The sequence below is a fragment of the Epinephelus moara genome, chromosome 10 (assembly GCF_006386435.1).
Source record: "Epinephelus moara isolate mb chromosome 10, YSFRI_EMoa_1.0, whole genome shotgun sequence".
Lineage (NCBI taxonomy): Eukaryota > Metazoa > Chordata > Actinopteri > Perciformes > Serranidae > Epinephelus > Epinephelus moara.
Genome location: NC_065515.1, coordinates 15373335 through 15386279, shown reverse-complemented (window position 1 = coordinate 15386279; position 12945 = coordinate 15373335). Strand labels below are relative to the sequence as shown.

The window sequence follows — 12945 nt, the reverse complement described above, 5'->3', positions numbered from 1 at the left end:
CCGATCTGATCATTTAATATCTATAACTTCCCCTTGCAACATGACTAAAAACAAATGTTGTGGCTTTTTGATAGGACTAAAGACAGCATGTACCACGCTCTGACCTATGCCACCATCCTGGAGATGCAGGCCATGATGACCTTTGACCCCCAACACATCCTGACTGCAGGAAACACCATGAAGGAGGCCCAGGCTATCTGTCAGAGGTGAGACTTTCCCACAACACCAAAGTGAAGTAATGCCCCGATGACCAGCCGATGCACTGTGACCGGTGTTTTTTAGTTCCTCTCTCATCAACTGCAGAAGTGAATTTTGTATCTCAAAAGCCGGTCAGTGTGGAAGCAAAAATGTCACATTTCTGAAGATATAGTTTAGTAAAAAGTGATAAAAGAGAGGCTGATAAATGTTTAAACATTCAAACACAATACTGTATCATTTGACTGGTTCTCATTAGTAACATAATACCAAAACCAGAAAACATGCTGAGATCATCCAGACGCACTGGCCAAAGGAATGTCGCAAATGAGTGTCACAATAACTCCTGGAGCCGCTGTAAGAATCTGTGATGAGTCAGAGCTGGACCAACTGTACATTTCATCAGCCCACCCAGATAAACGCCCCCTCTTCTGGAGACAAGCACTGATCTGAGGTCATAGCTGCAATTTCCCATTTCACCGTTGGGAGTCTTTGTCTGAAATTTAATGCACGGTCAGCACCTTGCTGTAACTTCAGCTCAGCATCCTGTATTTGCTGGGAAGAGGCTGAGTCACTGATTTGCATAGAAACAAGATAAGGAAAGAAATGCAGGACAGTGCTGTGCTGCTGAAAAACAATCCGGAATATTTTCTGCAGAACAAACCCACTGATAACTCATGATGGCTTTGTGTTTTGTGCTTCCTCCTTCAGGCACCGCAAGAAGTCGAGCTTCTCCAAAAGCTTCACAGAAGGTCAGTAACGTCCTGTGCTGACGGGATGAGTCAAATGTGTCACTGTAATTCATAAAAACAGATAGCACATGTATGTGTGTTTGGCCATTATGCTGACTCAATATAACTGACGTAATTGTTTCACCTCAGAGGAACTCCATGCTGAAGTTTGCTATGCCGAGTGTCTCCTGCAGAGGGCAGCGCTCACCTTCCTTCAGGTCAGGAGGGAGGCTTACCAAGAGCTTTCCACTTAATCTGCCACCACTGATAGTTTTATTCTTGTTTAATCTCATTGTCTGTTTCTTTTCCTTCTCCTCCCTCTCCTGCCGTCTCGCTGGCTCTGTGTTCAGGATGAAAACATGATGAGTTTCATCAAAGGGGGAATCAAAGTGAGGAACAGCTACCAGACTTACAAGTAAGAATCTAAAGCCCAGAATATTATTTTAGCTCCCATCTTGTCTCGCTCGTGTCGTTCCCGCTCTTTTAGCAGACCTCAGATTTTCCTCTCTTCCTCATTACTTTAAAAAACCCGCCATTTTCGCCTGCTTCCTGTATCTTTGCCTCACAGAGAGCTTCACACAGTCCTCCAGTCCTCAGGATACTCTCACGGGGACAACCACGGCCATTTTGAGGGTGGTGTCAAACTGGGAGTGGGAGCCTTTAACCTAGTAAGTAGAAGGCTGAATGTTTGAGTTTGTAATCATATGTGGGTCAAAAAAAGAAAAGATCGCATCATCCACTGTGATACTTCCAGGAAGTATCACGCCTCAACCTTGCCTAAGAAAAAAAAAAGAGAAACACACTTGCTTGCCAAACATTTTTTGTTACGCTGAAGATGCCTCAGTATTAAACAGAAGCACATAATGAGCAGAATATGAACACACAGCAAGAGTGGCTTTAATGTGACATGCAGTCAAGCAGTGTGTTTGAGTTCACTTCTCCTCATGCAGCAGTTATTGATGAGTGTTAGATTATAGCCCATCACATGTTGCTCCTGCTCGTTTGCACATTTTATTTATAAGTATCTAAAGCATTAGAAAATACTCTTAAAACTGAAACCCATTTTTATATAATAGTAATACTAAACTTTATCAATATAGCACCTTTCAAAACACACTTTCAAAAGTAAAATCAGAATAATAGATGGGAATTAAAATCATTAAGATAGCAATAAAATAGCCAGACAGCTCAAGTAAACGAAGGATATACTTTTGGATAGAAGTACGTTTTTAGGAGAGAGTTAAACAAAGACAGTGTGATGAAAAAAAAATCCTGTTAAGTCATTATCATGAAAAACTTTGTCGAAATAATGAGAAGCTTTCTCAAACAATGACTTTTAAGGATAATTTCTCAAAATAATTACTCAGTTTTTAAAAAATGATTAGTATTACTCTCTCAAAAATGATAATTAGTATGTTTTGTCATTATTTTGAGATACTTAGTCATTATTTTTAGAAAGTTTCCCATTGAAATTACTAAACAGGATCTTTTTTTCTTTTAATTCACACTGATGGGAATGGGCTTCCATATATTTGCATGCACAAACGGATTTTCAACACACATTTTCCTGACAGTCTCGGGCTACTTATTTGCTGTAGTAACTTTGTAGGTTGGAAAACACTTTTGACTATTCCACAACCCCTGTATGCCATGTTTATGAAATTCAAGATCATTTCTGTGGAAACTACTGGTGTCGTAATGACAGAGAGAAGATGATGACTCCTGCTTGTAGCCTTTCATTTACACTTGTTTACCTCCTGCAGATGATTTCCATGTTGCCCACGCGGACGCTCAAGCTGCTGGAGTGGGTCGGTTTCTCTGGAAATAAGGTCAGTTCTGCTGACAAGTGAGAGTCAGTTATGTTATAAGAGGGAGCAGCTGGACTGAAGGATGAGATGTTTGACGGGGGAGGGATTGTTCTGTGACGTGTGAAGTGCTGGGTCTTTGCTGTTAATGATGACAAGTGCATGCCGGAGGCATGAATTGTATCTTTAACTTCAGCTTCACTGGTTCACTGAGTCACAGTAAAACTTACCTGTGATGTGTGGTGAAACTCATATGACTACTGCTGAGCTGATGGTGCAGAACCTGACACGTTATAGTGAAAACAAACTTACAGCGCGATGGATGAGTGGCTTAAAAATTGCTTTGTTCATAATAACATATGACTGTACCGTTTCTCTGGATTGTGACTCCCTATTATTTGTCGTGCTAAAAGAACTGTTTGTATTTTTGGACTCTGTTTATTTGTATTTTTATCTATTTCATTTATTTAACAGGGACAGTACACAGCTACTTAGTTGCGCCAGAGTTAGCTATACGCTAATTTTCATCTGTAGTCCCTGGGCAGGAAACAGAGAATAATTTCTCCGCTAAAAGACACTGTAATATAAAAAGCACAATTACAAGAATATAGAAAATTAGCACATATTCATGACACAACAGCTTCAGCAGTAACCATAGCAAGACAAAACAACATTAAGTCATTGCGACAATAACAATAAAACTACAACAAGAAGATATAAGAACTCTGTCCCTATTGATCTTGTTTATTTTACCACGATACAAAATAATCTGAAAAGAAGTGTTAATCAGATTTTAGGTCTTGATAATCTTTAGGGTATTATTCTCATAATTTGATGTATTTTCTGGTTGCAAAAAAGACATCTTACATAAACATCTGGAGTCTCTGGAGTCATGCCGACATGATCACCAGAGGATCCACGATACAATATTATCACGATACTTAGTACTGAGATTTTAAAAATGTTGCGATATGCTGAGTATTGAGATAAAATACATTGCGATTTATTACCTTTTTTCAACTGTAAATTATGTCCCCAAAGGAAAACTCGGTCAACATCTGTTTGATCTAGTAAGATAAAGTTTTCAGTCTGTTCATCTCACTGCAGCCTTTTTTTGGCAGCAGCAAAGTGTATCTAGTGGACTGAAAAAGCAGTTGATTATATTACTCAAGTAGGCCACCTCAAGTTTAATTTGTATTTGTAGTATCAATAATTTATATGATAAAAAAATTGAGACTTGGCACTGTGTGATGATACAATATTGCCGCACAAAAATAGAATAGAGAACTTGCATATCCTGTTTAACTTTCATTATCTGCATCTCTGTTCAGAGTGAATGCCTAAAAGTCCTCTGGTAGAACAACAGATGCTGCTCATCCTTCAACACAAACTTAATAAGAAAACTAGAATGTTGTTCTTGTCTCTGTGATTTTCCTGCACAAAAACATCTTCAGATTGCATTAGTGTGTTCTGTGTGTGCAGCTTCCTCCAGCAGATCTCTCTTGAAATGAGACTCAATTTAAACTTAAGCTCATGTAATCACATCTGTGCGTGTGTGTGTGTGTGTGTGTGTGTGTGTGTGTGTGTGTACGTGCAGGAGTTTGGTCTCCAGCAGCTTCAGGAGGGCTGCACAGAGAGCACGTTCAGGTCCTTCCTATGTAACATGCTGCTGCTCTGTTATCACACCTTCATGAGCTTCATACTAGGTGAGCAAAGACACACACAGAGCTGCCGCTAACTTCAAAAACAGACAAGGATCTGAGCTGGTTTTGTTCTGTTTATGTCTCGCAGGCACGGGAGAGGGAGACGTTGAAGATGCAGAGAAGCTGCTGCAGCCGTATCTCAAACAATATCCTAAGGTTTGCCAGAATTAAACACTGCGTTGGTGTTGTTTTTTTTAAATTCTTGCATAATTAGAAATGTTCCCAAAAATACAGTGGGCTTTTTTTCTCACAGGGATCCATCTTCTTGTTCTTCGCTGGTCGAATAGAGGAGATCAAAGGCAATTTGGATGCTGTGAGTGTCATTCCTATACACAAACAAAACACAGTCACCACTGTGCTTTTCATGTGGGAAATCTTTATTTCTATGCAACATGCATCACAGAATTGTATTTTAGTGCATGAATCTGTAAAATTATATGGCCGTCATCTTCTGAAAACTCCATGTCAGCCTGCTGCAGCAAACCCCTCTTTTAAATATGTAACTTTGTGACTACTGATGTATTTTGACCTTATCACAATGATTGTTCACATGCAGTTCACAAATACTAAAAGAATGGTATATTTGGGTTTATTGCAGGGCTGACCACATACAAAAACAATGTTTGTGTCCTGCTTTTATATTATCAAGTCATTTTTTTTGTAACCAAATTTTATTCAACAATTTGCATATGTAATGGTGCAGTAGCACAATGTCATGTTTTTTTTTAAACAGAAATAATAATCCTTTACGCTCCAACCCCCACTACCACAAAAAAAAGATGAAATAACATACATAGGCACAAAGGAGTTGTGCAACTAATTAAGATAAATAAAGAAACAAATGAAAATTGAATAAGTAAATGAGGAAATTTGAAAAAATAATTTAATAATTAAAGGTTGTCTGGTAATATTCAAGATCAACTTGCCAACCGAACCTTGTCTGCATCTCCAAGATCACAATCCAACATGTATGTACCAAGACTTTTTGAGTATTTTTGTCATTTTAATATGGAAGTATAGTGCATTCACTTCAGGAAACAAATATTTGCCCTGTTTTTCTGAATTAACAACAATTAACAGGCGCCATCACTTACCATGACTCTTTTTAGTCCCTGAGTCCTGGATGTTTTTGTGACTGTTGTGTTTTGATAGTTCTTTGTGATGTTCCCATTTGTAGTTGTATTTGAAACTTTTAATTTTGCTGCCCATCTTGACCTGGACTCCTTGGTAGAGGAGATATTGTATCTCAGTGGGACCTCTCTACTTAATAAAGGATAAATAAATAAATAAAAATTGTCTCAGAATTATAAGAAAAGTTTTCATGGAAAAACATCCTGCTCTTGTTTTTCTGAATTATTATACGAGAAAATAATCTTGTAAATTCTTTTTTTTCTAAATTACCAGAGTTATTGTCTTGTTAATTCAGAAAAATAGAGCAGATTTTTTTAAGGAAGTGAATGCATTTCAACTCCATAGTTTAATGTGTAGAAACATTTGCTACAACTGATCTACTACATTGCATATAGGTTATTAAAAGTGTGTCTTATTCCAATAGAGCTGATCCTGCGTGTTGAACGCGGGATCAGATTTCCCCATTGCTTAACAAACAAGTGCAAGTATAACAAAACTGAAATGAAACACCTCGAACTAACAATACTGTATGGCTTTAATTCTTCCTAAAATACAGCAGTAATAACAAACAATATTTTAACATGTGTTCACACTTAAATTTTGGGTTACTTCTTTGAATTTTAACATCCATCGATTGACTTTGTCCTCATCAACTTGAGCCCTGTGTCCTCTGCACATAAACATTGATCAGTTCAGTCATGATTGGTGTTGCATTGCTCACTACATATTAACATTTAGGCTGAATATGTTTTCAGAAGGTGAGCTCTTCAATGGTTTGTATGTTTCTAGGCTATCAAGCGTTTTGAGGAGTGCTGCGAGACTCAGCAGCAGTGGAAGCAGTTCCACCACATGTGTTACTGGGAGCTGATGTGGTGCTTCACATACAAGAGGCACTGGAAAATGGCCTACTTCTACGCTGACCTGCTCAGCAAGGAGAACACCTGGTCCAAGGTGAGTTACCACAGTGTGGGATATGAATATGTTCTGGCTAATTAATAAATGCAAATTTTGAATTTGTCAAGTCCGAATAATGAGAAAGACCTTAATGGGCAAAAGAGTATATTTCTTAACAAATGCAGTGATAAGTTTCTGAGAGATGAGGTGTTGTACTGTAGGGTAAATCCCTTACAAGGACAGTTAACCCCAAAATCCAAAATACATGCTGGATTGTTTTGGTGTGGGTTGCTGAAGGTTGGAAATACCGGCTGTAGAGATGTCTGCCTCCTCTCCAATATAATGGAACCAGATGGCACTTAGCTTGTGGTGCTCAGAGTGCCAAAAAAGTATTTGAAAAACTCAACAGCAATGTCTCTTCCCAGAAATCATTACCTGGTTATTTAAGATAATCCACAGACCTTGTCGTGAGCAGTTTCATGTAGGAACTATTTTCTTCCCGCAGAACAACACCCACCAACCGTATCACCACGCAGAAGGAAGAGTGCATCTACTGCTAGCTCACCTAGCACCACTGAGCTAGCTAACGAGCACAAGCCTCTCGTTCATGAGCAGGTGCACGCTTCGTTCTGCACAGCAGTCTTGCGTTTTTGATTTTGGTGTGAACCGTCCCTTTAAATATTTGACAGTGATGGTGAGAAACAAAAAGAAACTACATGTTATGTTATCTAGAGAGACAGAGAGCCTGTCAGCAGCTTGTAGCAGCTGAAAAATGATCCTTGTCTCAAAACTTAACTAAAGACTTGAGTTGTGCAGCTGTGGTTTGACTCTCTAATCTCAGTGATATTTTTTTCTCTCCTCATCTCATTTAAACAGGAAAGATGGGATTGCAGTAGTAACCACTTTTTTTCCCTCCCTCAGGCAACCTATGCGTATATGAAAGCAGCCTACCTCAGCATGCTGACGCCAGATGATTGCCTAACCTTCGGGGAGACTGCGTTCACTCTGTTCAGGTATGAAGTAATAGCTCAGGCACTACAGCGAAACAGAGATGATTCATTGTGACAGTTATTTATCTATGATATCATAGTCTCTTCTTCTGGGAAGACACTCTTTGGTAGGGAATATGAATGTAATATCATGATGTTTTTTATATTAAATTCTGTTCGTGGCCCCGACCTATACAAGTGTTTTATTGATGGTACACAGCGTCAGAGATGCTTCACTAATTGAACATTTGATTGGACCTTTAGCATTTTTACACAGTCTGTGAGATGTAATCATACATTTTTTTCCATACTACTAATATGTATGTGTGTGCTTTGTTACATTTCAGGCAGGTCCCAGGGCTGAAGCAGAAAATAGCGGGGAAATCTCTACCAACAGAGAAGTTTGCGATCAGAAAAGCTCGTCGCTACCTTGCGGAAAACCCCATCCCTCTTCCTGCTCCTCCACTGGTCAGTGCTGGATGAGGCTGTTAACCACTTATTTATTTGTGGCATGACTGCACGTTTATGCCGCTACTACAGTGTGTCATATTGTTTCTTCTCAGTAACTGGATCAAAAAATAGCAAGAAATTAATAGTTTTGTTTCACACAGGCTTCGCCCTAAAACAAGCGCTGTAGGCCCCTTTATTAACCCTGTAGCGGTACTGATTGAACCGATCAGGATGAACCCTGCTGTCCCTAAAGTCAGCAGGTAGAAACAGCAGGATAATGAGTGTAAGGTGTGCCCACAGAACCAGGGTTATAAGGTGTAATATTTGTTCTGTTTCACTGAGACGTCACCCTATAACAAAGGCTGGTTGAGGGTTGAAAACAATGCTCAGTGACTATAAGGCCATCAAGCGTTTGTGCTCTTTGACCTTCCTCTGCTAAAGATCTTGTGTCCGTTTGGTCCTCCTGCAGAGAGTGGAAGCATTAGGCTTTGTCTCTATAAACCTGGAGTGCTCTTAAGAGGGCAAAGCCTGTGTGAAATGGAAAACCTAGTGAACTATGAGTAAAGGTTGAGCACTCTAACCTTGTTATTCTGCCACTCCTTGTGTTGCTGACGTTGTGGCTGCAAGGTTAAGATACCATAGGCAGTGCAGGGGGAAGCTACATTGAAACTGTAGTTTACCAAACGACTAGCTACTTCACAATGAATATATGTTGAAGTACATCTTAACTACTCTCAAATTAATTTTCAAAGTAGCTATTTTAAAAATATACTTAAACTACATCCAAACTGCATCACAGGATATTGTCAAAGAGTCTGCTCATATTGTTACACTGAGGTACAAGTGCACTGACACTGTGTAAAGTACAGGTGTGTTTGATTTAGGGATTAGGGCAGGCCAATCCTCGCGTACGTAGCCCGAGGGTGTTTAAGAAGAAGAAGCAATTGTTGGGATGAAAATAAGGAAAACTCTAAACCTTTAGGGAAATTCATGGTTTTCGATCGCAGACATCTTGGTTGCAAACTAGAGGTGATTTTGGTCACATAGCAGGTGACTCTCATTAAAAGACAACTGTGGCCAATGGGCTCTGGCATTGTGCCGTGTTGTATTTCAAAAAACGTTACAAGAACATTATGAATATGTAGTTTTTCATAACCACATAAACTTCATGACCCAAAGTACTAAAAGCTACTGAGATTTAAATGTAGTTAAACTGCCCCCCAACTCCTGTAAACTGTTGTTAAACTAGTGAGTGAACTACATTTAGTGAACTACTCCCCAACACTGACCATAGGCATTTATAACTCCTACACTTGCAGGGCTTGTTTGACAGTTATGAGAGCTCTAGCTGCGTTCATAGAGCTGGGGTTACAAGAATAACTTTTGTTTAAGTCAGCTCTTAAGAGAGCTGAGGTTTGTCACTGAGAACATTCATTTTTGTCTTCACTTTGGTCAATGACAAGTATCTGATTTTGTACGATTTGTGTGAATTTCTGTGTTGTCTAGGAGATGATGTACATCTGGAACGGCTATACAGTAATCGGCAAGCACAAAGACCTGACTGAGGGCATGCTGAAAACGCTGAATGAGGCACAAGCTAAACTCGAGAGCTGCTCAAGTATGAAAAATTATTCACCAGAGCCAAGAGGATGATTCAAATGGATTAAATATCTCATCTCATTTTCTTTTGGTATTAATGTGCTTAGCTGGATTGCATTGTTTAGATGCTACATTCATTATGAGCATCTCAGGGAATTACATAATCTATAGATAAAATCCTTTTGAGCGTTTGTGCAGAATGACTGTACCTTTTTTTGTAATCTGTTCCTAACTGCGCTGTTGTGTGTTTTTCAGGGTCGGAGTTCACCACAGATGATCAGTGTCTCCTAAGTCTCTTGAAGGGACTGTGTCTCAAACACCTGGGGCACCAAGAGGAGGCTGAACACTACTTTACCCTCGTCCTCTGCAAGTAAGCCTCTCACAGTACAGTGCATGTACAGTTTAAGAATCCTCAACCAAAGCAGACAAACAGACGCCCCATTTTCTTGCTGTGTGTCATCACCAATTAGCCATATTCATATTCATTTTGCATCCTCTGGTGAATAAAGGCAGTTCTGTTTTGAAAAGCAAACAGCACAACAGTTGACAGGAGTCTTCTTTCATACTGACTTCATCTTCACACACACTGTAACCAATGTGTTTTGACGTTATCTGCAGCGAGTCTCAGATCAAGTACGACCACTACCTGGTTCCCAATGCCCTGCTGGAGCACGGCCTGCTGTGTTTGGAGCAAGGCAGAAAAGCTGAAGCTGTCAGACTCCTGGAAACAGCAAAGTAAGTCTATCCTGCAAAACATTTTTAAATCATCTGTACTCAGAAATACAGAGAAGCTTTTAAAATCAAAGCTTTTTATGTACTGTTTTACTATGCCTTATATTCACATGTCATCACTTAGGACATTGTTTTTAGATTTAAGTATGTCACACCCATTCATCTTTGTGGTTTTAAATGAATAAAGAATTCTACAATGAGTGTTAGAACAAACAACATGGTTTGCTTTGACTTGGCTGATTGTGATTTATGGTTTTATTACAATGCTCGTGTGAAATAAGAATTCAGATTGAGTTGTACCACTGATGTGATTGTAAATGACGCTGTTTGCTCTGTTTCAGGCAAAATTACAAAAACTACTCGATGGAATCACGGACACACTTCCGTATTCAGGCTGCTCTGCACAAGGCCAAGGGCGCAGTGGAGAATGGCATCCATGTTCCCTCCAGCCCATAACAGACAGAGGAGGGCACACTAGAGCAGAGACAGCTTTCTGTTTCTGTAGTCCCACAATGCAACACTCAGCCCAGCCCGGCCCCGCCTATTCGGGCGGGTGATTTGTTTTTTTTTTTCTTCCATCAAAAGGGTAGGGCAAGATGGATGCTTGTTTTTCTCATGTGTGCTGCCTTTTTGGGCGACTGCAGGTCTACGTGGCCCTCACTGGCTAAGGCAGGTTTGCTACGCCCTCTTCCAGAGATATGTTATGATGAACTCCACTTACTTGTGTAATTTGAAATAGACAAGTTGAGAAATGTGCCTATATTTATAAAGCATTGCTTCTAGCAGGCTTGATTGTCCAGCACTGTAACCGCCTATAAGGGGCGCACTAGGGTAGGAAACAAAGTGACATTTATGTAGTAAGCTATATACTGCAGATTGCTCCACTGCTACCCTAGAATAAGGTTGGATCTGATGAAGCCAGAGTACCAAACAACCTGGTATAAATTACCAACACTAACTCCTCCTACCCAGCAGCACAATTTGACCTGGTTGCTACAAACCTCCTAATTAATATAAATTAAAGATCATTGATAAAATGACTTCAGTAGATTGGAGATGATACATAATTATTTGTTAACAGTTTGACATCAGGTGCATATCATATCATGCAATTCACCAGATAGTTCATGAGGATCATAAGACTGTTTTGTACTCTGTCATTTGGTACATTTCGGTTGACAGGTTTCACCTATATTTGGATTTTTGATCACAACTAACACAGCCTATATGTTGGATTCATTTTCACACTACATAAGCTTTGGTTCATTGTGTTTGTCAGAGTGAGTACATGTTTTAGTGTTTATTTTAAATGTTCTTCTTTTCCTTGAAACCTATTGAAACATTGAAAGACACAAATCTATTCATGTGGAATACTTTCTTTCAGTCTTCTTCTATAGAAATATTTAAATCTGCAATCCAGTTGTATTTACAGTGACATGTATCGGCTTTCGCACAGAGCTTTGTAAATCAGCCAGCCACGCAAACTCTCCAGAGTCAAAGAATCAGAGTGGCAGTGAGAGTTGGTCTTTACATTTATATACTGTAAATGGCACCTTTTACACAAATTGTCCCGTTTTAAGAGGACAGATGAATGTGTCTTTTAGAAAGGCAGACTCCCTCCTTTTCTCCTCCTGGCGTATGGGACAGGCTCCAGCAGTACTTGAGCTTGAACAAACAGGCCATTCACGCCATGCAGCGAAGGACTGTGTGCTTGTCCGCCTGCTGCATCTTTAGTGAGTGAGGAAGCTCTGAACGGGATCCACCACAGTCTTCCTGCTTTGTGAACGTCCTCCGCTGCTCCTGTATCAGCCATGCTTGACTACAACCAACTATACAAGGACAGGAACATCATAACCTCGCTCCTGTGTCAAATAATAATCTGTATATGAACAAACACTTGTAATGATTGATGATAAGACAGAAAGGGGTCAGCTCTAATTGTGTTGGTGGTGAGGTTATTTGAAGGGCTGTGTCTCAGCAACAGTGTCCAAAACCTAAAGACTCAGATGGTGTCTCAAGTGTTGGAATTAGAGCACTGCTTATTTATTCATGATTAGAGTACGGTTTGGGATTCAAGACGATGACTAGGAGTCAGTTTCTTTTCTTTTTTTATGGTGAAGGAAATTTACTTTTAATATTGTTTTAACAGCTATTTCAATAACAATTTATATTTAATTTTCTGATAATTAATTAAGCTTTTTCCTCTTTGGTTTTCGCAGATATAGTGGAGAGAAACTCTAACCAAATTTAGTGGCATTGTGATGTTTACAATCAGCATATTTTACTGGGCACAGCTACTCCTGAGCAGAATGACATTCCTGTACATACTGAATGTTTCTATTGTAATTTAAGATGAAATGATAAAAAGCAACTAAAAAAACACATCCCATTTCGTAGTCGTCGTTGTCATTTGTGCACCACAATCAGAAGCACAAAACACAGTGTGTACAGTACGAAGTGGTATTATTTACAGAACAAAGAGGCTCTGCATGCTCGCATATCTTTGCACTCGTTGTTCTCATATGTGTGAGCTAATCCTCTGGATACAGTAAAGTCTCATCTTGCTGATATGAAAGTCAGTGGCAGACAGGGGTGAGCACACAATGGGGTGCAGGGACAGTGTACAATACTAATCATATTTAATGGGAAATAAAGAGGATTTAAACTGACTCGCAGGAAACATGTAGAGTGTTGTTACATATTGAGGCCATTACTG

The 12945-nt window shown here is 39.5% G+C and overlaps 1 protein-coding gene across 2 annotated transcripts in view; it reads left to right on the top strand.

The window, feature by feature from the left end:
• Positions 1 to 12874, top strand: part of ttc39a (tetratricopeptide repeat domain 39A) — a 34778-nt gene extending 21904 nt beyond the window's left edge. For both annotated transcript variants that reach the window (XM_050055535.1, XM_050055536.1), the window contains 16 exons: positions 75 to 206; positions 907 to 947; positions 1077 to 1144; positions 1277 to 1341; positions 1495 to 1594; positions 2690 to 2755; positions 4329 to 4437; positions 4523 to 4590; positions 4688 to 4747; positions 6355 to 6516; positions 7381 to 7472; positions 7796 to 7916; positions 9405 to 9516; positions 9753 to 9867; positions 10116 to 10232; positions 10571 to 12874. In XM_050055535.1, coding sequence (XP_049911492.1) covers positions 75 to 206; positions 907 to 947; positions 1077 to 1144; positions 1277 to 1341; positions 1495 to 1594; positions 2690 to 2755; positions 4329 to 4437; positions 4523 to 4590; positions 4688 to 4747; positions 6355 to 6516; positions 7381 to 7472; positions 7796 to 7916; positions 9405 to 9516; positions 9753 to 9867; positions 10116 to 10232; positions 10571 to 10685 — 1543 coding nt within the window. In that variant the 3' untranslated portion in view covers positions 10686 to 12874. The remainder of the gene's footprint in view (positions 1 to 74; positions 207 to 906; positions 948 to 1076; positions 1145 to 1276; positions 1342 to 1494; positions 1595 to 2689; positions 2756 to 4328; positions 4438 to 4522; positions 4591 to 4687; positions 4748 to 6354; positions 6517 to 7380; positions 7473 to 7795; positions 7917 to 9404; positions 9517 to 9752; positions 9868 to 10115; positions 10233 to 10570) is intronic.
• Positions 12875 to 12945: the final 71 nt, after the last annotated feature.